The sequence below is a fragment of the Dendrobates tinctorius genome, unplaced genomic scaffold, assembly GCF_039654945.1.
Source record: "Dendrobates tinctorius isolate UK_male_01 unplaced genomic scaffold, ASM3965494v1 ptg000394l, whole genome shotgun sequence".
In the NCBI taxonomy this organism is placed as follows: Eukaryota; Metazoa; Chordata; class Amphibia; order Anura; family Dendrobatidae; genus Dendrobates; species Dendrobates tinctorius.
Window position 1 is genome coordinate 1,161,344 of NW_027362060.1, and position 27,315 is coordinate 1,188,658.

General features: G+C 45.2%; 1 protein-coding gene across 1 annotated transcript in view; it reads left to right on the forward strand.

The window, feature by feature from the left end:
* The window catches only part of GRK1 (G protein-coupled receptor kinase 1), a 135,481-nt gene that overhangs the window by 50,954 nt on the left and 57,212 nt on the right, over positions 1-27,315 (forward strand). Inside the window, exon 2 of the mRNA XM_073563549.1 lies at positions 16,264-16,391. Within this exon, the coding sequence (XP_073419650.1) occupies positions 16,264-16,391 (128 nt within the window). The remainder of the gene's footprint in view (positions 1-16,263; positions 16,392-27,315) is intronic.

The following is a 27,315-nucleotide window of genomic DNA, read 5'->3' on the forward strand; positions in this document are numbered from 1 at the left end:
AGTGTGAACATTAGCAAAAAACAAACTTAACTTGAGAAGACTGGAAGAGAGCTGAAGTCCAGGACCTGAGAAGCAGACTGAATCACCAGCACCAGGATAGGGCGTCGGCTGTCTTATATCCAGTCTGATACTCCAGAGATCCAATCGTTATCTTCCTCATCAGGTGGCAGATCACTACCACTTAAACCAACTGCACTACCTCCTGTCACCACCAGAGGGAGAACAGAAGGGGAACTCTCAACAGGTGGAGCAGAAAATGAGTTCATGACACCACTGGCTAAGAATGACGTCATATTTCTTACAGAGGAGTTTCTCCTTAAAGTGAGTTCCTTGCACCAGGAATGTATTTCATGTTTTGTTATGGACAACCTGCCTGCGGGACTGGTGTTGGGGTTCCCCTGGTTACAATTACATAATCCTGTGATTAATTGGGAATCTCTGGACATTGTTAAATGTGGTCCCTATTGTTCTGAAAAATGTCTTGCTACTGTGTCTGTGTCGTCCGTTGGTCTGGAAGGTATTCCGGAGTACCTAAAAGACTATACGTCCGAAAAAGAGACTGAAGTTTTACCACCACACCGCCCGTTTGATTGTGCAATTGACCTGGTTCCAGGTGCTAAATTGCCCAAGGCCCGCTTTTATAACCTTTCGGGTTCCGAACGGGCTGCTATGAAGGAATACATTTCTGAAAGTCTCCGTAAGGGACACATTCATCCTTCTGTCTCTCCCATGGTGGCGGGGTTCTTTTTCGTTAAGAAAAAAAATGGTGGTTTGCGCCCATGCCTCGATTTTCCAGAGTTAAATATGATAACTGTGAGAAATACGTATCCCCTCCCACTTATTCCTGATTTGTACAACCAGTTGTCCGGAACTAAGTGGTTTTCGAAATTAGATCTACGGGGAGCGTATAACCTTATCCGAGTCCGGAAAGGAGATGAGTGGAAAAAAAACTGCCTTTCTCACTACTGAAGGGTTGTTTGAAAATTTGGTCATGCCTTTCGGTCTGACCAATGCTCCAGCGGTCTTCCAAAATTTCATCAATCATGTGTTCTCTGATTTTATTGGACATTTTATGGTTGTGTATTTGGATGACATACTGATCTACTCACCTGATAAACAGGCTCACATTGGTCATATTCAGGCAGTTCTCCAAAGGCTTCGGGAGAACTGTCTCTTTGCTAAACTAGAGAAATGTTTATTTGTTGTTCAGGAACTGTCTTTTCTGGGATTCAGTGTGTCTGCTGAGGGGTATCGCATGGATCCTAATAAAGTGCAGGCCATTGTTGATTGGGTTCAACCTTGTGATTTGAAGGCTCTGCAGCGTTTCCTAGGATTCGCCAATTATTATCGCAAATTTATAAGGGGGTTCTCATAGGTGGTTAAACCCCTCACAGACATGACTCAAAAGGGGGCCGATATCAAGAATTGGTCAGCCGCAGTGATAGTGGCGTTTCAGTTTTTAAAAAAATGTTTCATGTCTGCTCAAGTTCTTATTCAACCGGACCTGTCTGAACCATTTATTGTTGAGGTGGACGCCTCAGAGGTGTGGGGGTGGGGGCGGTATTGTACCAGGGACCCGCCACTTCGACTAATTTGAGACTCTGCGCCTTTTTCTCAAAGAAATTCTCCCCTGCGGAGAGAAACTATGATGTTGGGAATCGAGAACTTCTGGCCGTGAAGTTGGCCTTTGAAGAATGGAGGCATTTTTTGGAGGGGGCTGTCCATCCTATAACCGTAATTACAGACCACAAGAACCTAGATGGTCACTTTTTTTCCCGATTCCACTTCTCTATCACTTTTCGGCTAGGATCCAAAAATTTCAGAGCTGATGCCTTGTCACGCAGTCTAGATCCGGTGTCCCCCCCGAACCTCAATCCTCCATTCTTCAGCCCGGGGTGGTGGTGGCAGGTATTTCTAATATGTTGGAATGGGAGATTCGGGAAGCTGTTGTGAGTTCATTTTCCCCTTCACCGTTGATGTCTGATGAACTCCCTCTGCTGGTGAAGAGAGGTAGTGAAATTGATTGGGTTGGGAAGAACCTGTCATCTGAGCAGGTGGAGCCTGATTGGACATCCGGAATCACTGAGTGGATATAAGGCAGCCGACGCCCTACAGGGGTGCTGGTGATCCTTTCTGCTCTGAGCTCTTGCAAACCAGTTCAGTACCTGTCTTCTGAAAGCTAAGTATTTGCTCTCTTATTTTTCCATAAGATATTGTCTGTTTACTTAGTGTTTGTGTTCTGCCTGCCCTTGGTGGTACAGGCTGAGCTCCATTTTTGTCTCTGGTCAAGTTGATCTTTTGCTCAGCCTTCAGAATATACCTGAGTGCTGATATAGTGTTTTTGAAGTCTAGTGACTTCAGGGTCTTTTTTCTATCAGACGTGTTGGACATTATTTTGGCAGTATTTTTGCGGATTGCAGCCAGCATCTTTTCTGTCCTTTCCTATATAGTTAGTTGGGCCCCATCGTTTGCTCAACCTGTCTTTCTGTCTGTGTTTGTGTTTTCATCTGCTTTTCACCGACAATACATGTTGGGGGCTGTCTATTGCTTTGGGGTCTGCTCTGGGGCAGTTTAGATTTCCCCTTTCTTTCTTTAGGCTTATTTATTTCTCCGGCTGTGAACGAGGGGTCTAGGGCACCGTAGGAACCTCCCACGGCTACTGTTAGTTGTGTGAATAGGATCAGGGGTCTGCAATCCGATAGCTACCAACCTCTCCGGTTTTCTGGACTTAGCTTGTATTTTTGTTTTTTCCTCCTTCGGTGACTCATTCATAACAGGAAGCCCAGTCTCTTGCACCTCCGGCTAAGCTGGTGGATAAACTTTTCGTACGAGCTCAATTTCATCTCAAGGTCCTCCGGGAGTTCCACGACTCAGTTCTGGGTGGACATCCAGGGATCTCGGCTACCCAGAAGGCCATCGCTAGAATATTCTGGTGGTCTTCTTTAGCCTCTAATGTTGGGGAATATGTGTCTGCTTGTGATGTTTGTGCCCGTGCGAAAACCCCCCATAACCGACCGGCTGGGGAATTGGTACCACTGCCAATTCCTGAGAGACCATGGACTCATTTGTCCATGGATTTCATCACCAACCTTCCCCCCCTCCAAGGGTAATACCGTCGTTTGGGTTGTGGTGGACAGGTTTAGTAAGCAGGCACATTTTGTACCCTTAGCGGCTCTACCTAATGCGGAAATGTTGTCCAGATTGTTTGTTGAGCATGTGGTGCGGTTCCATGGGGTACCCTTGAATGTGGTGTCTGATAGGGAGTACAATTTGTTTCCAGAGTTTGGAGGGCATTTTGTAAGAGGTTGGGTATTGGTCTATCCTTTTCATCTGCTTACCATCCAGAGACTAATGGGCAGACTGAGCACACCAATCAGTCTCTGGAGCAAATTCTGCATTGCTTGACCTCAGCACGACAGGATGATTGGTTTACTGCGTTACCGTTGGCCGAGTTTGCGTTTAACAACCGCATTAACCAGTCTACGGGTACATCTCCCTTTTTCTGCAACTATGGGTTTCATCCACATTTTGGAGAGTTTTCCCATTTGGACTCTGGGTATCCTGGGGCGGATGAGACTATCCAGCGGTTGGGGGAGGTATGGCGGGAGGTCCAGAGTAACATTATGAAGGCCCAGGATAAATATAATTTTTTTGCAGACAAAAAACGGTCCGTGGGGCCGGAGTTCCAGGTTGGGGATAAGGTATGGTTATCTACCAAGAATATAAGGCTCAAGGTCCCCTCTGCGAAGCTTGGTCCTAAATTTATTGGTCCCTATGAAATTACCGAAGCTGTTAACCCGGTGGCTTTTCGGTTGCATCTCCCGCCATCTCTGCGGATCCCAAATGTTTTCCATAGGGCCCTTTTGAAACCTGTGGGGTCCTGTGGGGAGGGATCATCGTCTTCCCCGCCACCTGTTTTGGTAGATGGGCAGTCTGAGTACGAGGTAGAACGAATTGTTGACTCTAGGTTGGTCCGTCGTGCCCTTCAATATCTTGTACATTGGAAAGGCTACGGTCCTGAAGACCGGTCGTGGGTTCCTGCTCGATCGGTTCATGCGGATCAGTTGGTCTGGGCCTTTCACACCAAGTATCCTGAGAGACCCGGGGGTCCAGTGGCCCCCCGTTGAGAGGAGGGTACTGTCATGACCCAGGATGGGGTTTGTCTTTGGCCCGTCCTGGTCAGACAGGGGTTAATTGTTTCTGTCTCTCTCTGGCCGAGGGCGGCTATTTAATTCTCACTTGACCTAGGTCCTGTGTCAGTTATACTCCTGCCCTCGGCTGAGTTAGTTGACCTGCATACGTGTGCCTTGTGCCTGATAACTTGTTGCTTGTTTGGTTTTGATCCGGTTCTGTCCCTCTTTCGAGTTCTGCCTGTCCCTCTTGTACTCCGCTACCTGTCTGTGTATGACCCTCTGCCTGTGACTTGACTATTCTCTGCTTGTCCCCCTGGTACCGCACAGCCCTCTCCGTGTATGAACCCTCGCTTGTCTGACCTGCGTTTTCCTATACTACAGTTTTCCTGCAGTAGGTACATTACATCATCTGCAGCTATAGGATGTTAAGCCCCACCCCCTGCAGTCACATGATCGTAGGTCCTGGGACTCCTTACTATTTTCAGTGCTGCAGGTCCTGTCTGCTTGAACCATCACTACAGTGTTGGACCCCGCATTCTCCCATAGTGTGGGTAAGTCACCCTGCTCTGCGTGGCAGTTTGCCGACGCTGACAGGGTCCTGTAATTAGAGTCCTGACACCTTGTCCTTATTTATAAAGTACAAACAGAATGGCTGCAGAAGGTGAAAACATTGATGCCCCTGTGTTTAACTCCTATATGTTAGTGGAGGCAAAGAGGTAATTTACAAATTGCCAAATGTCAAATAGAACCTAACTAAAGATTCTGAGATTAATAAAATATAACTTTTAATGATTAAATTATAATAGTAATAATAAGAATTGTGCTCATTAAAAATAAAGAGTCCACAGTAGTTATTGATGTCCTAACTTGCGGTATTGATCATGCAATATAGACGTAATTACTACTCATGCAGTGTGGCTGTTAACAGCTGGGGGCTATTGCTAAAATGGTAAGTATTAAGAGATTTTTCCCTATTATTGTTTAAATCTGATATTGGTAGGCGATCTAACATGGGGCAGGTCTTATTCAATTTCTTCCTTTATGTGAGTGAAAGTGAATATTTCACTGGCTGATTAGCCTTTATTGGGTAAGTATTTTTCAGTACCTCCCCATGTGAAGCCTATTAACAGCATCAATTATCATATGATAAACAATTATTACGGGATTGTAGCCTTGGTGGCCGCGGACCACTCTTATGGCATTTTACAATAATGTGGACTAACTGGTCTAAAAATCAAACAGCTTCCCGCCCGACATGTTTCGCCATTGCTGGCTTCTTCAGAGAAATGAGGCTGCAAATGGTCACCATATGGGAACTACAGGCTTATGTAAGGTTGGTCTATGATACCATAAAGGGTCATCATATCAAGGGAGTTAAAAAACTTGACCAATCATGGATATTTGGAGGTTGAAATAAGGTTGTTACTAATAGGTTAAACACAGTATCAATCAAAGAGCTAGGACCTATAGGTGCTTATGGCACAAAAACATTCTTACCTGGCCAATAAAATTATGTTTTCTAGAGGTCACCTTCAGTAACAAGCCAGTCCAAAGAGTTGTCACCATATAGGAACCAATGAAAATATCCTTCCGGGTTATTTCTTCGGAATGCTGAAAACTATTGGAAAGTCAGCTTACCAGCATGTGTGTGCATTCTCCCTGGTGCCTACCAATGTCCTTAATGGATCGAGGTGAGCAGCCAGCCACAACAAATAGAAAAAAGGAAGGAAGGATCCAGCGATGGGTGAAGGTGGCTAAAAAAACCCTTTTATTTAAAAGCTATTAAAATGAATGACACATATTGTCGGGCACTAACACTGTGTTAGGAAAGATCGACGCGTTTCGACCTAATTATCATGATTAAGACTTAGGTCGAAACGTGTTGATCTTTCGTAACAGTGTGCTAGTGACCAACAATATGTGTTGCTCATTTTCATAACTTTTCAATAAAAGTTATTTTTTAGCCACCTCCATCCATCGCTGGATCCTTCCTTCCTTTTTTTTATTTCTTCGGAATGGGAAGATATAGGACCTTTCAATCACTGAGACATTTATTGCCCCTGCGTGCCATTCTCAGGTGGCCAGTAGATTTGAGGACCTTAGGCCACATGTCTGTCACTTACCCTTGGAGAAATATACCCCAGCAGTTAACAGCCACACTGCATGAGGAAGAACTACGTCTATATTGCATGATCAATACATCAAGTTAGGACATCAATAACTATTGTAGACTCTGTATTTTTAATGAGCACAATTCTTACTATTACTATTATAATTTAATCATTAAAGTTATATTTTATTAATCTTAGAATCTTTAGTTAGGGTCTATTTGCCATTCGGCAATTTGTAAAATATCGCATTAAACCCCACGCTGATTCCGGTTCAACTGTATTGGATAGTGGAGGCAAAGTGGGACACATCTGCTGACCCAAATGGTTATCCAACATTTACAGCTACCTGTTAATTACTCAATGTACACACTTCTTGTCTGCTCTTCTTCAGATAATCTACTTCATTTACCTAGTGACAGTGGGGGGTGTAATCCTATGCCCCCAGCCTTTGATCTGGATAACTCATAACTCCAATTATGACAGGCAGTCTGAGTCTATCCTATGTGATGTGCAATAATCAAAAAAATTCTCATGCACCATTGATGGATTTTGCACTTGCTCGGTACTTGGGATATATTAACCCCTATACCCCCAAGGGTAGTTTGCATGTTAATGACCAGGTCTATTTTTACAATTCTCAGCATTGTCACTTTATGAGGTAATAACTCTGGAACGCTTCCATGGATCCCGGTGATTCTGACACTGTTTTCTCATGATATATTGTACTTCATGATAGTGGTAAAATTTCTTTGATATAACTTGTGTTTATTTGTGAAAAAAATGATTTTTCCAACTTCGAATTTTCATGCCATTAAATCACAGAGATATGTCACACAAAATACTTAATAAGTAACATTTCCCACATGTCTACTTTACATCAGCACAATTTTGGAACCCAATTTTCTTTTGTTAGGAAGTTATAAGGGTTAAAAGTTGACCAGCGATTTCTCATTTTTACACCATTTTTTAGGGACCATATCACATTTGAAGTCACTTTGAGGGGTCTATATGATAGAAAATACCCAAAAGTGAAGCCATTCTAAAAACTGCACCCCACAAGGTGCTCAAAACCACACTCAAGAAGTTTATTAGCCCTTCAGGTGCTTCACAGGAATTTTTGGAATGTTTAAAAAAAAAAAAATGAACATTTAACTTTTTTTCACAAAAAATTTAATTCAGATCCAATTTGTTTTATTTTACTAAGTGTAACAGGAGAAATTGGACCCCAAAAGTTGTTGTACAATTTGTCCTAGTACGCTGATACCACATATATGCAGGTAAACCACTGTTTGCACGCATGGCAGAGCTCAGAAGAGAAGGAGCGCAGCTTGACTTTTCAATACAAAATTGGATGGAATTGAGATGGGACGCCATGTCGCGTTTGGCGATTCCCTGATGTACCTAAGCAGTGTAAACCTCCCACAAGTGACACCATTTTGGAAAGGTGACCCCCTAAGAAACTTATCTGCTTCACAGAAGTTTATAATGTAGAGCCATAAAAATAAAAAATCATATTTTTTCACAAAAATTACACTTTAGGCCCCAATTTTTGTTTTCCCAAGGGTAACAGGAGAAATTGGACCCTAAAAGTTGTTGTGCAATTTGTCTTCAGTATGTTGATACCCTATATGTGGGGGTAAACCACTGTTTGAGTGCATGGCAGAGCTTGGAAGGGAAGGAGCGCCGTTTGACTTTTCAATGCAAAATTGGCTGGAATTGAGATCAGACACAATGTCACATTTGGAGACCCCTTGATATGCCTAAACAGTGGAAACCCCACAGTTCTAACTCCAATCCTTACCCCAACACACCCCTAACCCTAATCCCAACCCTAACCATAACTCTAACACACCCCTAACCCTAATCCCAACCCTAACCCTAATCCCAACCATAATCCTAACTATAGCCCCAACCCTAACCCTCACTTCAGCCCCAACTCTAACCCTCACATCAGCCCCAACCCTAGCTCTAACTTTAGCCCAAACGCTAACCTTAACTTTAGCCCTAACCCTAATGGAAATAAATAAATTTTTTATTTTATTATTTTTCCCTAACTAAGGGGGTAATAAAGGGGGGGTTTATTTACTATTTATAGCGGGTTTTTATGTTTGGCAGCTGTCACACACTAAAAGACGCTTTTTATTGCAAAAAATAGTTTTTGCATCACCACATTTTGAGAGCTATAATATTTCCATATTTTGGCCCACAGAGTCATGTGAGGTCTCGTTTTTTGTAGGACGAGTTGATGTTCTTATTGGTACCATTTTTGGGCACATGACATTTTTTGTTCGCATTTTATTCTGATTTTTGGGAGGCAGAATGAACAAAAACCTGGAATTCATGAATTTCTTTTGGGTGGTGGGGGCGTTTATACCGTTCCGCGTGTGGTGAAATTGATAAAGCAGTTTTATTATTTGGGTCAGTACGATGATAGCTACACCTCATTTATATCTTTTTTTATGCTTTGGCGCTTTTATACAATAAAAATAAAAACTATTTTACGTAAAAAATAATTATTTTTGCATTGCTTTATTCTGAGAGCTATCACTTTTTTATTTTTCCAGTGATAGAGCTATATGGTGGCTTGTATTTTGTGGGACAAAATGACGTTTTCAGCGGTACCATGTTTATTTATATCCGTCCTTTTGATCACATGTTATTCCACTTTTTGTTCAGCAGTATGATGATAAAGCATTATTTTTTGCCTTGTTTTTTTTTTAAAGGTGTTCACTAAAGGGGTTAACTAGTTGGACAGTTTTATAGGTCGGGTCGTTGCGGACGTGGCGATAACAAATATGTGTGCTTTTATTGTTTAGATGGTTTTTAATTAAAATATTTATTGATGGAATACATATTTTTTTATTATTTAAAATACTTTTACAATTATTTACATTTTTTTAAATTTAATTCTTACTTTTACACTTTGTACCACTATGGTACTTTTGACATATCCCCAAAATCCTTTTTTTTTTTGCATTTGACGTCTCTTGCAAGCCTTAATTCATTGTTAGCTTTAGATAATCTGATTCATGCCCTGCAGGTTCTGCAGACTGCATTACAATCTTCTTTATATATGCCTCCCTCTTTCCATTTGATAAACATATTGTTTTTCCTTTTTAGCATTGGCCTATATGTCACTATATACATTAGAATATGGGCTCTATATGTCACTGTACACTTGAATATGGGCTCTATATGTCACTGTACACTTGAATATGGTCTCTATATGCTACTATACACACTAGAATATGGACTCTATATGTCACTACACACACTAGAATATGTGCTCTATATGTCACTGCATACACTAGAATATGAGCTCTATATGTCACTGTACACTAGAATATGGGCTCTATATGTCACTGTACACTTGAATAAGGGCTCTATATGCTACTATACACACTAGAATATGGGCTCTATATGTCACTATACACACTATAATATGGGCTCTATGTCACTGTATACACTAGAATATGGGCTCTATATATTACTGTACAAACTAGAATATGGGCTCTATATGTCACTGCATACACTAGAATATGGGCTCTATATGTCACTGTACACTTGAATATGGGTTCTATATGCTACTACACACACTAGAATATGGGCTTTATATGCCACTATACACATTAGAATATGGGCTCTATATGTCACCGTACACTAGAATATGGACTCTATGCTACTGCACACTAGAATATGGGCTCTATGTCACTGTACAGTAGAATATGGGCTCTATATGTCACTATACACGCTAGAATATGTGCTCTATGTCACTGTACACACAAGAATATGGGCTCTATATGTCACTGTACACACTAGAATATGGGCTCTATATGTCACTGTACAGTAGAATATGGGCTTTATATGTCACTATACACACTAGAATACGGGCGCTATATGTCACTGTACACACTAGAATATGGGCTCTATATGTCACTGTACAGTAGAATATGGGCTCTATATGTCACTGTACAGTAGAATATGGGCTCTATGTCACTGTACACTAGAATATGGGCTCTGTATGTCACTGTACAGTAGAATATGGGCTCTATATGTCACTATACACACTAGAATATGGGCTCTATATGTCATTGTACACACTAGAATATGGGCTCTACATGTCACTGTACAGTAGAATTTGGGCTCTATATGTCACTGTACAGTAGAATATGGGCTTTATATGTCACTATACACACTAGAATGTGGGTTCTATATGTCACTGAACACTTGAATATGGGCTCTTTATGCTACTATGCACACTAGAATATAGGCTCTATATGTCACTATACCCACTAGAATATGGGCTCTATATGTCACTGTACACTAGAATATGGGCTCTGTCACTGTACACTAGAATATGGGCTCTATATGTCACTGTACAGTAGAATATGGGCTCTATATGTCACTATACACACTAGAATATGGGCTCTATATGTCACTGCACACACTAGAATATGGGCTCTACATGTCACTGTACAGTAGAATATGGGCTTTATATGTCACTATACACACTAGAATATGGGCGCTATATGTCACTGTACACACTAGAATATGGGCTCTATATGTCACTGTACAGTAGAATATGGGCTCTATATGTCACTGTACAGTAGAATATGGGCTCTGTATGTCACTGTACACTAGAATATGGGCTCTGTCACTGTACACTAGAATATGGGCTCTATATGTCACTGTAAATTAGAATATGGGCTCTATATGTCACTATACACACTAGAATATGGGCTCTATATGTCACCTTACACACTAGAATATGGGATCTATATATCACTATACACACTGGAATATGGGTTCTATATGTCACTATCCTCCTCAGACAGCCATAAAAGCCGAGGGAAGGTGCCAGCTTACCGGTGATCACTGGGACTGTGTGTTAGTGGGGAGGCAGAGACAGAGCAGAAGGACACAGTACAGCAGGGCAGCGTGTGAGGAGCAGAGGATGTCTGCTTAGGACGCACAGTGCAGTGACTGGGAGTAGCAGGACAGAGGAGCACGGAGGTAAGTCACCCACACTCACTACTCTCCATCCTCTGGCTCCAATGAACGCTTCTCTCCTGTGCTATAGAAGCGATCAGCCTGCAAAAAGTAAGTGTCCTATAATGGGACATAGTGTAAAAGTAAGAATTAAATAAAACATTTAAAAAAATAAAAATAAAAATATTTAAAAAAAATAATAATAATAAAAATCAATATTTATTCTAACATTAAATCAATATTTGAATAAAAAAATCTTAGCAATAAAAGTACACATATTTGGTATCCCCGTGTCCATAACGACCCAACCTATAAAACTGTCCCACTAGTTAATCCTTTTAATGAAAACCATTTAACAAAAGAACAAGCCAAAACAACAATGTTTTATCATCATACCGCCGAACAAAAAGTGGAATAACACGTGGTCAAAATGACGGATATAAATAAATGTAGTACCGCTGGAAACGTCATCTTGTCATGCAAAAAACAAGCCCTCATACAGCATCATCAAAAGTTATAGCTCTCAGAATAATGCGATGCAAAAATAATCATTTTTTATATAAAATAGTTTTATTGTATAAAAACGCCAAAGCATAAAAAAATGATATAAATGAGGTATGGCTGTAATCGTACTGACCCGGAGAATAAAACTGCTTTATAAATTTTACCACACATGGAATGGTATAAACTCCCCCCCCAAAAGAAATTCATGAATTGCTGGTTTTCATTCATTCTACCTCCCAAAAGTCAGAATAAAAAGTGATCAAAAAATGTCATGTGCCTGAAAATGGTGCCAATAAAAATATCAACTCGTCCTGCCAAAAACAAGACCTTACATAACTCTGTGGGCCAAAATATGAAAAACTATAGCTCTCAAAAACTATTTTTTGCAATAAAAAGCGTCTTTTAGTGTGTGACAGCTGTCAAATATAAAAACCCATTATAAAATCCTGCTATAAATAGTAAATCAAACCCCACTTTGTCACCCCCTTAGTTAGGGAAGAATAACAAAATAAAAAATGTATTTATTTCTATTTTCCCATTAGGGTTAGGGTTATGATTTGGACTGGGACTAGGGTTATGATTGGGGCTAAAGTTAGGGTTAGGGTTGGGGCTAAAGTTAGGGTTGGGGCTAAAGTTAGGGTTAAGGTTGGGGCTAAAGTTAGGGTTAGCGTTAGGGTTAGGGCTGGGATTAGGATTAGGGTTGGAATTAGGGTTAGAGGTGTGCTAGAGTTAGGTTTGTGGTTAGGGTTATGGTTAGGGTTGGGATTAGGGTTGGGGTGTGTTGGGGATAGGGCTGGAGATAAAATTGGGGGTTATTACTGTTTAGGCACATCAGGGGATCTCCAAATGTAACATGGCGTCTGATGTCAATTCCAGCCGATTTTGCATTGAAATGTCAAACGGTGCTCCTTCCCTTCCGAGCTCTGCCATGCGCTAAAACAGTGGTTTACCCCCATATATGGAGTATCAGCATACTCAGAACAAATTTCACAACAACTTTTGGGATCCAATTTCTCCTGTTATCCTTGGGAAAATAAAAAATTGGGGGCGAAAAGATCATTTTGTGAAAAAAATAAGATTTTTTATTTTTACGGCTCTACATTATAAACTGCTGTGAAGCACTTGGAGGTTCAAAGTGCTCACCACACATCTAGATAAGTTCCTTAGGGGGGTCTACTTTCCAAAATGGTGTCACTTGTGGGGGTTTACACCGTTTAGGCACATCAGGAGCTCTCCAAACGTGACATGACGTCCAATCTCAATTCCATCCAATTTTGCATTGAAAAGTCAAACGGCGCTCCTTCCCTACCGAGCTCTGCCATGCACGCAAATAGTGGTTTACCTGCATATATGGGGTATCAGCGTACTCAGGACAAATTGTTTAATAACTTTTGGGAGTCAATTTCTCCTGTTAACCTTGGAAAAATAAAACAAATTGGATCTGAAGTAAAATTTTTTGTGAAAAAAAGTTAAATGTTCATTTTTTTAAACATTCCAAAAATTCCTGTGAAGCACCTGAAGGGTTAATAAACTTCTTGAATGTGGTTTTGAGCACCTTGAGGGGTGCAGTTTTTAGAATGGTGTCACTTTTGGGTATTTTCTATCATATAGACCCCTCAAAGTGACTTCAAATGTGATGTGGTCCCTAAAATAATGGTGTTGTAAAAATGAGAAATTGCTGGTCAACTTTTAACCCTTATAACCTCCTAACAAAAAAAATTAGGTTCCAAAATTGTGCTGATGTAAAGTAGACATGTGGGAAATGTTATTTATTAACTATTTTATGTGACATATTTCTCTGTTTTAAGGGCATGAAAATTCAAAGTTGGAAAATTGCGAAGTTTTCAAAATTTTTGCCAAATTTTCGTTTTTTTTCCACAAATAAATGCAAGTCATATCAAAGAAATTTTACCACTATCGTGAAGTACAATATGTTATGAGAAATCAGTGTCAGAATAACCGGGATCCATGGAAGCGTTTCAGAGTTATTACCTCATAAAAGGACAGTGGTTAAAATTGTAAAAATTGGTCTGGTCTTTAACATCGAGACATATCCATAATACACATAGGGGCCACATTGGATCCCTGAAATTCATGGCCTTAGATAAGGTTGTTAAACCTACTAGAGGGGGTGACTGGGACCGGTTACTTCTCCAACGAGAGGCAAAATGGATTTTTTATTTGGACACGGTCGTGCCTAAAGGCTTGAATGATCAAATTAGTTTTGGGTGTTTCATCTGAATTCATCCTTGGTCCTCTTACCTATAGTACATTTAAATCATATGCCTTAACCTCTTCACTCTAAGTCACCCTATTTTGGGATATTTGTATATGTTTAACCATATTATATTTTGTCACCTTTGAACATAGTCCCTTCGAGTAATATGTTTTTCATATCCAGTTTCATATATGATGGCTATAGTGCCGTTTTTTATAACATATAATTGCCAAGAGTCCAGTGGGCGGAGCTATGCTAAATCTATTTATTTTTTCATTTTTTTAGCTTGTCTCCGCCTGTCCTAGTGAAGGTGTCTTTGTTATGACTGACACCTAGTGAATATGACGATGGATGCGGCTGTTTGATCCGCATAGATGGCGTGCACATGCCAGGCTTGGAGTCCGGTGGGCGGAGTTACATCCGCTTTCGTCGGACATAGCGAACCTTTGGTGGGCCGCCTGTCTATGGGACATATTGGTGCTGGATATGTTTATTCACTTATGTCTATGCCTGCATATTGCTTTGCGCTGCTATCTCTGACATATCTTGGGCGCACATGCGCCGTTGTAAGAAGCACATGTGACGCTTAATGTTAGTAATCTTTGAGCGCATATGCGATGATGTGCACATGACCGTCAATACCGGAAGTTGGCGGCTTTCTAATGAGCTGTACCGGAAGTGGGTCATCACTCTGGGCACACACGCGCTGTTGGGAGTATAGCGCCGGAAGCCAGTAATTGTCTCTGGGCGCACATGCGCCGTGGGAGAGGCGGGCTCGTGCACCTAATGCCGGAAGTGGGTGGCTCCAATATGGACCGCACTGGAGGCGGAGCGATGCCCCTGATGCCCTCCCTTGGCGTGCGTTCCACGAACGGCAGCGGTAATGGCGCCTGTAAGGGAACTATGGACGTGACTTATGAGGTAATTGTTTGACAGATGTCATTAATCAAGATGTGACTATCTTTGAGGTCATCTATAAATATGCCCTCCTCCCTCCACCTCCTGTGGACAGCATAGGGAGTGGATGTTTCTCTCTCATTCTTAGCACTATGGCACTTTACAAGTTTAGTCCCCAGATGATTGTACTTGGATGAAACGCGTCGGGACATCGCCTTAGGGAAAGTGCAGGGCATATGTTGTTAGGGTCAGCTGTGGACTGCCCTTGTTAGGGCAGGAGTCTGGGGTTTGAGTTGAATTCAGATATTAGGGATGTGACAGGGTATTGTCTTCCCCTATTGCATTCTCAAGCAAAATTGAATGGAGGATACTCCCGGACTCCTGGCCCGTCCATCCATTGGGTGAGATTGTTCCTTTTTCATTATACTCACCTGTTTGTCATTTTTCTGTCCTTGGTGATTTTTTATGACAAAAATTTGCATGTTTGATTACATATATGCAAAAGGGTTGCGGCATTAATTGGAAAGTGTTCTTAATTGCCGGAACCCATAGATGTTTATGTACACCTATATATACTGTAGATTCGGTGACCATCTACATCCCTATATTCAGGCTTGGCCGTTATCTTCATTGTATGTGTAGGCCTGAATGTTTGACAAGCAGCGGTATGCTGTTTTTTACCTTCACAGGGTGACACCCAATTAATGATCTTAAATGAATTATTAAAGGTTATATTTTATTATAATATTTACTTTCACCTTATGCTTTGTATATTATATGATTTTTGGTGAGATTTATGCCAGTTCGTTTTGATACTGTTTAGTGCTTTATTTGCTACTTGGTCTTTAACATGCAAACCACCCTTAGGGGTAAAGGGGTTAAAATCACATTTTAAATACTGGTCGATGATGTCAATTTTAATTGATCAATTATTCTTATGATGGGTCATCAATGCAGTATCAGTGGATCTCCAACAGATCAATTCCAATTGAAGAACTTGAGAGCTAATCTGCAGTCTATAGCAATATTGTACAGAATTGTGGTTTTCCGCTCCGTACACTGTTTCTATCCAGCTGGAAGGTGATAATAGTTGTTCATCGAGATACAGAAAATTTTAACCCCCAATGATCTTACATTGATGACCTTACATAAAAATAGGTTATCGATTTAAATGTAGATGACAGCCCCTTTAAATGAATATTCAGCAAAACATATACAGTATACTGAATAAATATACTGTGCTACCCCTTTTTGTTACTCCTTATAAAAAAAAATGCATTATGCCTAATGCCGGCTCTCAGTAAACATCCTTTTGGTGTGAGAGTGTAAAAGTTTTTTCTAGAAGTTTTTCTTTAATTACTACATTATAGAATACAACAAAATTAAACAAAGTTCTATTCTCTATTTACAGGGTGCCATGGTGGAAAAACGGATTCTGGCAAAAGTGCATAGTAAATTTATTGTTTCATTGGCATATGCGTTCCAAACAAAGAATGATGTCTGCTTAGTAATGACTCTGATGAATGGAGGTGACCTGCGGTAAGTTGTTGTACAGTTTATGCTGTAGAACTTCCAGTTTATTTTGCTTTATCAGCACATTATTAAAGGAATTGATGAGAGTTTGTTTTTTCGGGACAAGTTGTACTTTTGAAAGACACCATTCATTTTACCACATAGTGTACCACATAGTGTACTGGAAATGGGAAAAAAAATTCCAAGTGATTTAAAATTGCAAAAAAAGTGATATTGGCAATATGGTTCTCCAGGTCAGTATGTATTCACAGATACCAAACATGTATAGCTTTTTTTAAGTGATGGAAAAAAAAAATGTGGGGATTTGTAAGAATTGTTTTTAGTTTTTGCCACCATTTTTCAGGATCTGGGAGTGTGTCGTAAAGGGGTTAATGAAGGGTTGTAAGCTGGACCCTTTCACTAGATGTGAAAACATAAAGTCCCATGCCATATTGTCTATGGTTTTTAGAATAAAGGAGTCCTTGCAAGTCTAGTCAATATCTGTCATCTTAAAATAATAGGGTTCTAATACTGAAACTGAAGGCAGTCTCAAACGTTTATTTCCATGTTCACAAGCAGCGTAAATGCTATGTTATCACCGCTGCATATTTTGCAGAAAAACCTCTCTGTGTTTAACTGTGCAAGCAAAGTGGATGTGATTTCATGAAAACTCCGACTCACTGTGCATCTAAAGGCGCTGCTGAATTGTGTGTTTTTTTTAGGTGAACTTCTCTACAGGCTTCTATGGAAAGTCTCAAAAACCGGCATGTCAGAAAACATAGTTGGGGTGGGGAGACCCCAAGAAAATCAGTCAATTAAAAAAAAGTTGCAATAAATTGAGTTATTTCTACTTATTGTACAATGGGTTTACTGTGCTAAGGCTAGTATATGACAATGGGGGTCCGAACTACAGTGTTCAGACGCTTACTGATTTCTAGCCCAAATAGCATTTCAGCACATTCCACAAATTCCAAAGGTGCTGCCATACTTTACTAGCTTGTCAACCTCTTAGTGCTAGGTTTAACAGGTCTATTAATGAATAATAGTAATTATTTACAAGTAGAAGCAATTATTATGATTGCATTATATTTCAGCAGTGCTACTGAGTATTACCTTGTTTAAATGGACAAAAAGTTCATAAATAATTTTACTATAAAGTTACTATATTGAAACACAGAAAAGCACAGTAAAACAAACGTATAAAAATACTCTGTTGTAAAGAAGTAACAATAAACAGCAAGTGCTAGGAAAAAGATGATAAAAAACAGGATATTTGGTTGATACATTTTTGGCAAAAAATGTATACTAAGCCGCTCTACCAAACGTCAAGGTAACCCGCATCAGAGCAGTCCCTAACTGTTGTATTTAAAAACCTGATCATGTGTATAGTACCTATACGAGCAGGATTCAGATAGGTAATGTCCAATGTGGACAGACTGCAGAGGATGGCTTTTATGTGCATGGCCCACAAGGGTGGGGTGGAAAACCTCCCTATTCTTGCAAAAACAAGAAACCAATTTAATACAAACACATGGGCCATGAACACAGTGAATAAGTCTGTAGGACAGTATTCGCACCACCAAAAGACTGAAACACAGAAAAGCACAGTAAAACAAACGTATAAAAGTACTCTGCTGTAAAGAAGTAACAATAAACAGCAAGTGCTAGTAAAAAGATGATAAAAAACAGGGTATTTGGTTGATACGTTTTTTGCTAAAAATGTATACTAAACCACTCTACCAAACGTCAAGGTAATCCGTATCAGAGCAGTCCATAACTGATGTATTTAAAAACCTGATCATGTGTATAGTACCTATATGAGCAGGATTCAGACTGGTAATGCCCGATGTGGACATGCTGCAGAGCACGGCTTTTATGTACATGGAACACAAGGAACGATTATGGCTTACAGCCAATGAAAACCCAAAAGTCATTATCTCAGTAAATTAGAATATTTTATAACACCAGCTCGCAAAAATGATTTTAATATTCTGAAATGTTGGCCTACTGAAATGTATGTTCAGTAAATGCACTCAATACTTGGTCGGGACTCCTTTGGCATCAATTACAACATCAATCTGGTGTGGCATGCATGCGATCAGCCTGTGGCTGATGATATGACTCTCCAAACCATTACTGATTGTGGAAAATTCACACTAGACCTCAAGCAACCTGGATTGTCTGTCTCTCTACTCTTCCTTCAGACTCTGAGACCTTGATTTTTGGAGAAATTTCATTCTCCAGCAGGAATTGGCACCTGTCCACATTGCCAAAAGTACCAATTCCTGGTTTAAGAGCCAACAGTATGACTGTGCTTGATTGGCCAGAAAACTCACCTGACCTTGTGGTCATGGCAGGCACACGGGATGAAGTGGCGAGACTGTTTGTGCTTTCGGTAGTAACTTTTATAGATTGAAGCCGGTAAGCCTATCCTAAGCAACCAATCAAAATGGATGATGGTGCTTCAGCGTCGCAACCGCTGGGCCCAGCTGCTGAGGATCTGGCTTAGTATTCGGGTGTTCCGACGCCCAGGTGAAGCAGGGGCACAACAGGCCCTAGGAGAGTTCTTTGGTGGAGTATCTCCCAGCAGAGGCAGTGGTATACCGCCCAGGAGTGGGAGAGTCGAAGCCGCAGCCCACCAAGAGGGGCATGCAGCGGCGGTGCTGAGTGGCCGTTGGTAGGCCACCGGCGCAGCCAGCGGCAGCACTAGGGAACCCGTGGTGGGCGACGGCCCGGCCCTTGCCATGGATGGGAGTGGAGTGGTGGCAGCTGTGGGTGGCAATGGACAAGCTGTGGTCGGGAGTGGAGCGGTAGCGGCTGTGGGCAGCAGCAGGCAGGCCGCAGCCGCGAGCTGGAGTGGGGCGGCAACGGCCATGGGTGGCTGTGGGCAGGCCGCACCTGCGAGCGGGGTTGAGGCGTCAACAGCCGCAGGCTGGAGTGAAGTGGCGGTCTTCTGTCGGTCGGCTCGGCGCCATCTCCCTGCAGTCCATCGTGAGTCTCCCTCCTGTCGCTGTCCTCCTTTCTGGTTACTGCTCGTGGTTCTGGCTCCCTGGCGCTCCCATGGTCTCCTGCTTCTCTGCCGTTCTGTTGACTCACCCTGATTCACGTCCTCCTCCCCTTTTATATAGGCTCCTCCCCCAACCATCCTCTCAGTCTCAGTGGTCCATCTCCTAACTCTGCTCCCTGGAAACAGACCCCCAGGAACCTAGATGACGGTCCACTTGGTTCCGGCCCGGACACTCGGCGGGGGCCCTTCCTCCTACACTCTCCCATCCTGTATGCTCGCCAGTCCTTGGGCGAGAGCCTTAGTAGGCTCGGGTTGGCCTTTGGAGACGATAGTTCTTGCTACCATACGAACTGATCCTGTTCGTACCGTTTGGGGGGTTTGCCTGCTGTTGACCGCTTGGAGCTACTTAGATCAACTGTGGTGGAGCTTTATGGGGTGGTGGGCTGGTCGATTCTGGCGGGCTGACTGGGCCTACTGAGATGTCATTTCTTGGTGGGCCCGCGGGTACTGCTGGGAAGTCTTCTTCATCATCCAGGTCCCAGACCGCTGGCAATGGTTCGGGGACCCGAGGAGTAGGCTCGGGTCGCACGGGGTCAGTGGATATATAGAGCCATAACATATTATGGTGCACAGTGCGAGTGGGGAGTGTCCCGTCTTTCTCAGGTTGTATCTCGTACACAGGCCCGTCGGAGCTTATTCGGCGCAATACTCGGTAAGGACTTTCTTCCTACCGAGGTTCTAACTTGTTCTGGGGTGCTGGTCTAGTACGAGTACTTGATCCCCAGTCTGGAGGTCGGTGGGTGGAGGCAGAATTCCTCCTGGGTGCTCTAGGTCCTGGAGTTTTGTATGGGCGATTCGGTGGAGGGTTTGTAACCGGTGTCGGTGGCTTCGGACCCACGACAACACCCCGGTCCAAGGTTGGGGTTCCTCCAGGTTCAATTCTACCTCTGTGATCCCTTTGCCTTCTCGCCCAAATAGCAGTGAGTAGGGGGTATAGCCTGTAACCCGATGCACCCGGTTGTTATAGACCCACACTAGTTCAGGGACATGCTCAGGCCAGCCCACCTTCCAGTCACTTTCCAGGGTATGCAACATTTGAATTAGTGTCCGATTAAATTATTCGCAGGCCCTGAGGGTGGTATGGCGTGGTCCGGGATTTATTGATACCATAGAGACGATGTAACTCCTCCATGACTTTCCCCAGGAAGCACACACCCTGGTCTGAATGTATCCGTTGAGGGCAGCCGTACACTTGGATAAAGTTTTTCCAGATTGCATAGGCGGCCGACTCCGTGGTTTGATCTCGGGTGGGGGTTACCATGGCACATTTGGTGAAATGGTCCACCATGACGAGACAATGTTCATACCCCTGGTATGTGGGACCAATGGTCAAATAGTCCACCGTCAAGAGCTCGAGGGGTGCTGATGTCACTATCGTTTGCACTGGGGCCCGTTGTGCGGGTGATTTAGCTAGCTCGCATAGGCGGCAGGCCCGGCAAGTTTCGTCCACAGCAGCGTGTAAGCGCAGATGGTAAACTATCTGCTGCAACCATTGCAAGGTCTTTTGAGCTCCAAAGTGGGCCCCCTTTTTGTGGGCTTCCCGAGCCAGTTCACTGAGTTGGGCTCCGGGCACGACTACCTGCCAAGTTGTTGCAGATGTCGCCCGTGATACTGCCTTACGATACAATAGTCCTTTTCTGATGACTAGTTTCTCCCATTGGCGTAACATCAGCAACATATCCTGAGTCAAGGTTTGGTTCTGAGAGTCGGTGGGTAGTATGCCGTTGGTTACCCATCGGCGTAGGAGCCCAATTTCTTCATCTTCTTGCTGCTGTTGGATCCATCTGTCACATGATTGTTCCAGCATACCCCTCGGGAGTCCTAGATGGGATTCTTCCTGTGTGGCAGCTGTGAGCACGGTGGCGGTGAGGGTTGAATGGCATCTCTTCCCCTTCCAATTCGTCGTCTCGACTTTTTCCTGGGGTTGTATGCCGGATTCTCGGGAGGGGACGTCAGCGTGTACATTTTCTGCTCCTCCGCTATAGATGATCTTATAGTTGAACTTGGCCATCCGGGCCACCCATCTCTGCTCCAGAGACCCTAGTTTGGCATTTTCCAAATGGGCCAGCGGGTTGTTGTCAGTCTGCACCACCACTTCAGAGCCCGCCAGGTACTCTGCGAACCGGTTCATCATGGCCCACACTACCGCGAGGAGCTTGAGCTTAAAAGAGCTGTAATTGTCAGGGTTACGCTCGGAGTCATGAAGTGATCGGCTACCATAAGCGATCACTCTCTCCCGGCCATCTTGAACTTTTGACAATACAGCCCCTAGCCCGTGGAGACTCCCATCGGTGTGCAGTATGAACGGTTGCGAGAAATCTGCCTAAGCTAACACCGGGGCACCGGAGAGTGCAGCCTTGAGCTCTTGGAAAGCTTCCTCTTGCGGTTGTTGCCACTGGATTTTCCACCCATTTGCCCCAGCAGAAGCCCCCTTTAGCAGGTCCTGCAGGGTTCGGGCTCGGCGTGCAAAATTCTTTATGAAACGACGGTAAATCCCTGGCAACATTTTCCAGGGACGGTCGAGCGCCCTCGGCCGAGATGATATGCCCCAGATATTCGATCTGTGTGCGAAACAGTTACCATTTCTGGGGTTTTACCTTCAACCAGTACTTCTGCAGCCGGCCGAGCACCTGCCCCAACTGCCGCAGGTGGTCCTCAAATGTGGCAGCATAGATGATGATATCGTCCAGGTATATCAGCGTGGCTTCGAAAATGAGATCCCCCAGACACCGCTCCATCAGCCGCTGAAAGGTTCCTGGGGCGTTGGCCAGCCCAAACGGCATCCGATTGAACTCAAACAGTCCCATGGGAAGAATGATCGCCGTCTTGGCCCTGTCTTACTCTGACATGGGCACCTGCAGAGTACCCACTGGCCAGATCTAAAGTCAAGAAGTATGTCGCCTTCTCCAAGGCAGACAGGGACTCTTCTATGCGGGGCAGCGGGTACGAGTCTTTGATGGTGCTGGTGTTCAGCTTCCGATAGTCCACACAGAACCACAAGGTGCCATCCTTTTTGTGGACCAACACGAAGGGAGCCGCCCAGGGGCTCTGACTTTCCCTTATGACCCCCTTCCATAGCATTTGGCACAGTAAAGTTTTCACCTCCTGGTATAACTGGAGGGATTTGCCTATATCGTTCCCAGATGGGGGCCGTTCCTGCCATGGGAATTCCATGTGTGATTGCTGTGGTGCATCCAAAATCATCCTCGTGGCTGGCGAATACCTCGTGGTACTGTCCAAGTAGTGTTTCTACCTGGAGAAGTTGGGCTGGAGGCAGGCCGGAGAGTTCGGCCTGCATTCTTTCCAGGATGTTTCGGCCCTTTTCCTGGGTTGAGGACTCGGCAGTCTGCAGAGTTCGAATAGTCACTGCCCAAGGGTCCTCGGGTTGCACTTTTAATTGGACCGCAGGGGCTGGCAGCACCTCTTCCAAAGGTCTTACCAGCCTGGCCATTTCGGCCCGGGGCTTTAAGATGATGTTTTGGTCTTCGAGGTTAACGCAGCGCACCAAGACGGTCCCTCTCCGCACCGTGGTCAGGGAGCGGGCCACCCGTATGCCAGGATGCAGGCGTTCCGAGTAGTATGGCTCCACCTGCATCTCCATGCCCTCCAAAGGCACTGGGGCTCGGATAGGAAGGGCCACCACTGTCTGCCCGGGGGGGCAGCACGAGTGGGGGAGCCACTGGCTCGATGACTTTGCCCAGTGCCTCGCCCTCCTGGCAATCCTGGATATCTCGCGCCTCCCGCACCAACTGCTGAAAGACCTGCCCTTGGGCCGTGCGGGAACCCCACTGCTTCAGGGTCTCTTGCATGGGGTCGTTGAGGAGTAAATTGCCAAACTCCCACAGTATGTTCATACCCAGGATGACTGGATGTTTGTTATTGGTTTCCCCTTGGGTCAGGATCACCCCTCGGCGGCCGAGGGATTTGCCACACAGCGTAATCTGCATCCAAACCACTCTGGCAACAGGGACCGGTAGTCTTATCATAGACCCCCACTGGGGCCTAGCTGCCTCGGGAAAATGCTGCCGGAAATAAGTTGCAGGTATGGTCGTTACTTGCCACCCCATGTCCACTAGGCACCATATGGCATGGCCCTCGACCTCTGCCCATACCACTGGACACTTTGCGACCAGATCTTCGGGACTTCCACCACCCCATGTCATGGCTTCTGGCTCCAAGCGGCGCCCCCCCAGCCCGGAGCCCTCTAGTTTAATGGCCACCAGGGTGGGCATCTCCCACGCCGCAGACACTCTCGTGCGAAGTGGCCCAGCTCCCCACACTCATAGCACCAGGGCTGCGATGGCCGGCAGCTTCGGGCACTGCGAGGCCCCCAGGGCCCGGGATTGAAACTGGGCCAACCAGTCGTGAAATCGGTCCTTCTTTTCACTTCGGCCAACTCACCCCTGATGTTCTTCAGCTCTTGTTTCATCTCTCCTATCCATTGGGGCTCCCCGACAGCGTTTACGGAGGCCTCCACACTTCGGACCTTCCCCACGAGGACCGCCATTCCCTGCTCCTGCTCTCAAGCACGCGCCTGACTCCCCACCTGAGAGAAGGCCATACGTGGGTTCACTCGGACCTGCTCCCATAATGCTTGCTTTATTGCTTTATTAACGGGTCTCGGAGTCCAGTCACTAGCAGGTCGCGCAGGGTAATGTCGATGAGTCCTACCCCTACGCCGTCCTTCCGCTCGATGGCCGTGTATAACTCCTGGAGGACATTCATATACTGGGTGATGGTCTCCCCCTCTCCCTGCATTCGACTGAACAACTGGGTCCTCAACTCTCCCACATTTGTTGGATCCCCATGGGTCTCTTCTAGAATCCGCAAGACCCTAGCAAAGGTGTTGCGGTGCCCCAGGGGCCTCAACATTACTGAATCTTGGGCCTCTCCATCTAAGCTACTTCGGCTTCCAGGTCATGGGTCATCGGATGCCTTCAGAAGAGCCCTCACATTCACTCTGTTCAGCTCCACAGCATGGTGTTGAAGCCGGAGAACCTAGGCAGGTTGCTAAGCATAGCTGCAAAGAAATGCTGGACCGGGGGCCCTCATTATTTGCTGAATCTACGGCCCCGCTCTTGTCTGGGGCACCGTTGTCCGTGCTCAGAGACTGCATCCTGCCGACTACGCCAAATGTGGTCATGGCAGGTACGTGGGATGCAGTGACGAGACGCGAGACGGTTTGTGCTCTAGGTAGTAACTGTTATATATTGAAGCCGGTAGGGCTATCCTAAGCAACCAAACAAAATAACAGGAATTGTCCTCGCAGGGACCCAACACAAGCAAACACTGGTTATGAGAACACGGCAACTCCAGCAAAGGCCGGTCACTATAGGGCCGCGGTATGACCGATTACGTGTCCTTAGTTATATTGTGTCACTTATCTGTCTTGACATCCCTCGGTGTCCTGGACAATGGTGCTTCAGCGTCGCAGCCGCTGGGTCCAGCTGCTGAGGATCTGGCATAGTCTTCGGCGTTCTGACGCCCAGGCGAAGTAGGGGCACAACAGGCCCTAGGAGAGTTCTTTGGTGGAGTATCTCCCAGCAGAGGCAGTGGTATACTGCCCGGAAGTGGGAGAGTCGGGGCCGCAGCCCCTGAACAGGGGCAGGTAGCAGCGGTGCTGAGTTGCTGTTGGTAGGCCACCGGTGCAGCCAGCGGCTGCACTAGGGAACCCGCGGCGGGCAACGGCCAGGCCCTTGCCACGGACGGGAGCAGAGTCGAGGCGGCTGCGGGTGGCAATGGACAAGCCACAGCCGCGGTTGGGAGTGGAGCGGTAGTTGCTGCTGGCAGCAGCGGGCAGGCTGCAGCCGCGAGCTGGAGTGAGGTGGCAACGGCCGCAGGTGGCAGCGGGCAGGCCACAGCCGCGAGCGGGAGCGAGGCAGCAACGGCAGCAGGCTGGAGTGAAGGGCGGTCTTCTGTCGGTTGGCTTGGCGCCGTCTCCCTGCAGTCCACCGTGAGTCTCCCTCCTGTTTCTGTCCTCCTTTGTGGTTACTGCTCGTGGTTCTGGCTCCCTGGCGCTCCCACGGTCTCCTGCTCCTTCTCTGCCATTCTGCTGACTCACCCTGACTCGCGTCCTCCTACCCTTTTATATAGGCTCCTCCCCCAACCGTCCTGTCAGTCTCAGCGGTCCATCTCCTAATTCTGCTCCCTGGAAACAGACCCCCTAGGAACCCAGATGATGGTCCCCTTGGTTCCAGCCCGGACACTCGGCGGGGGCCCTTCCTCCTACAACCTTAACACCTGTCATGATCCCAGTGCGGGTTTTTGAGCTGCACACCGGGGGTTAATGTCTGGAGCTCTGTGCAGGTTTTGACCTGCACACTTGGGGTTAATGATTGTGGCCTCTTTCTGGTTCTGGGAGAGCTTCATAAACCCCTGGGTAGCTTCAATCCCTGCCAGTTATACTTTTGCCATTGGCCTAGTGTGCTGACCCCCGTGTGCCTGTTTGTTGCTATAGCTTGTTTATATGGTTCTGACCCGATTCTGTTTCCCGTTGTGAGTTTGCCTGTTGATTTTGTACTGCGTTATTATCTGTGTATGACTCATTGCATGTGACCTGACTACTCTCTGCTCGCCCCTCTTGTATCTTGCAACTATCTGTGTATGACTCATTGCATGTGACCTGACTACTCTCTGCTCGCCCCATTTGGTACCCTACAGCTATCTCTGTGTGTGACTCATTGGCTACGTCCTGACTATTCTCACTGTCTATTCCCCTTGGTAACTTTGTCTCGCAGTTACTCTGCTAGGAATGGTCTTTCAGCTCCTAGCTCTGTGGAGTTTAGGCCACGCCTCTAGCAGTCACGTGCTTTAGGTTCTGCAGCTCTGAAGTATGCATCTATTCGGTTGCTGCCCGCTCCACAGGTAGCTTTGAGCACTGTTCGCTTTACTCAGGACACGTGCACTGGCTCAGTGAGCAAGTTCAGTGCGGTGTCTCTGACAACACCATAGAAAATCTATGGAAGGAAGATGGAGGAAGATGAAAGACACCAAACCCAACAATGCAGATGAGCTGAAGGCTACTATTAAAGCAACCTGGGCTTCCATAACACCTCAGCAGTGCCACAAGCTGATCACCTCCATGTGACTCCGCATTGATGCAGTAATTGATGCCAAAGGAGTCCTGACCAAGCATTGAGTGCATTTACTGAACATATACCGTATATACTCGAGTATAAGTCGATCCGAGTATAAGTCGACCCCCCTAAATTTGCCTCAAAAACCTGGGAAAACTTATTGACTCGAGTATAAGTCTAGGGTGGGAATTGCCGAAGATACTGGTAAATTTAATGCTGCACAACATACAGTATGCCCCCAAAATGCTGCACAGTGAATGCTGGCCCAAATAATGCTGCACAACATACAGTATGCCCCCAAAATGCTGCACAGTGAATGCTGGCCCAGATAATGCTGCACAACATACATTATGCCCCCAAAATGCTGCACAGTGAATGGTGGCCCAAATAACGCTGCACAACATATGCCCCCATAAATGCTGCACAGTGAATGGAGGCCCAACTACCGTAATGCTGCCCCCAAAGTGATAGGATTACTGGTAATCCTATCATGTTGCTGCCGCTGCCACTGCCCCTGCTGGAATTTAAAAAAAACCCACTATATACTCACCTACATTGATGACAGCTGCTCCTGAGCGTCGCCGGCTCTTCAGTGACTCAGGCAGAGGGTGCGTGCTTTCCACGTCATCGCGCCCCTTGCATGTCACTGCCGGAGGATGGGAGAGAGCGGCGTGCAGGGATTTTGAACGCCGCCGCGGCCCTATCATCACCCACCGCCAGGACGCTGCAGGGGACCGCAGACGAACACCGGGGACCGCGGAGACGACTGGGACCGCGGAGATGACGGGGACCAGGTAAGTTGGCACCG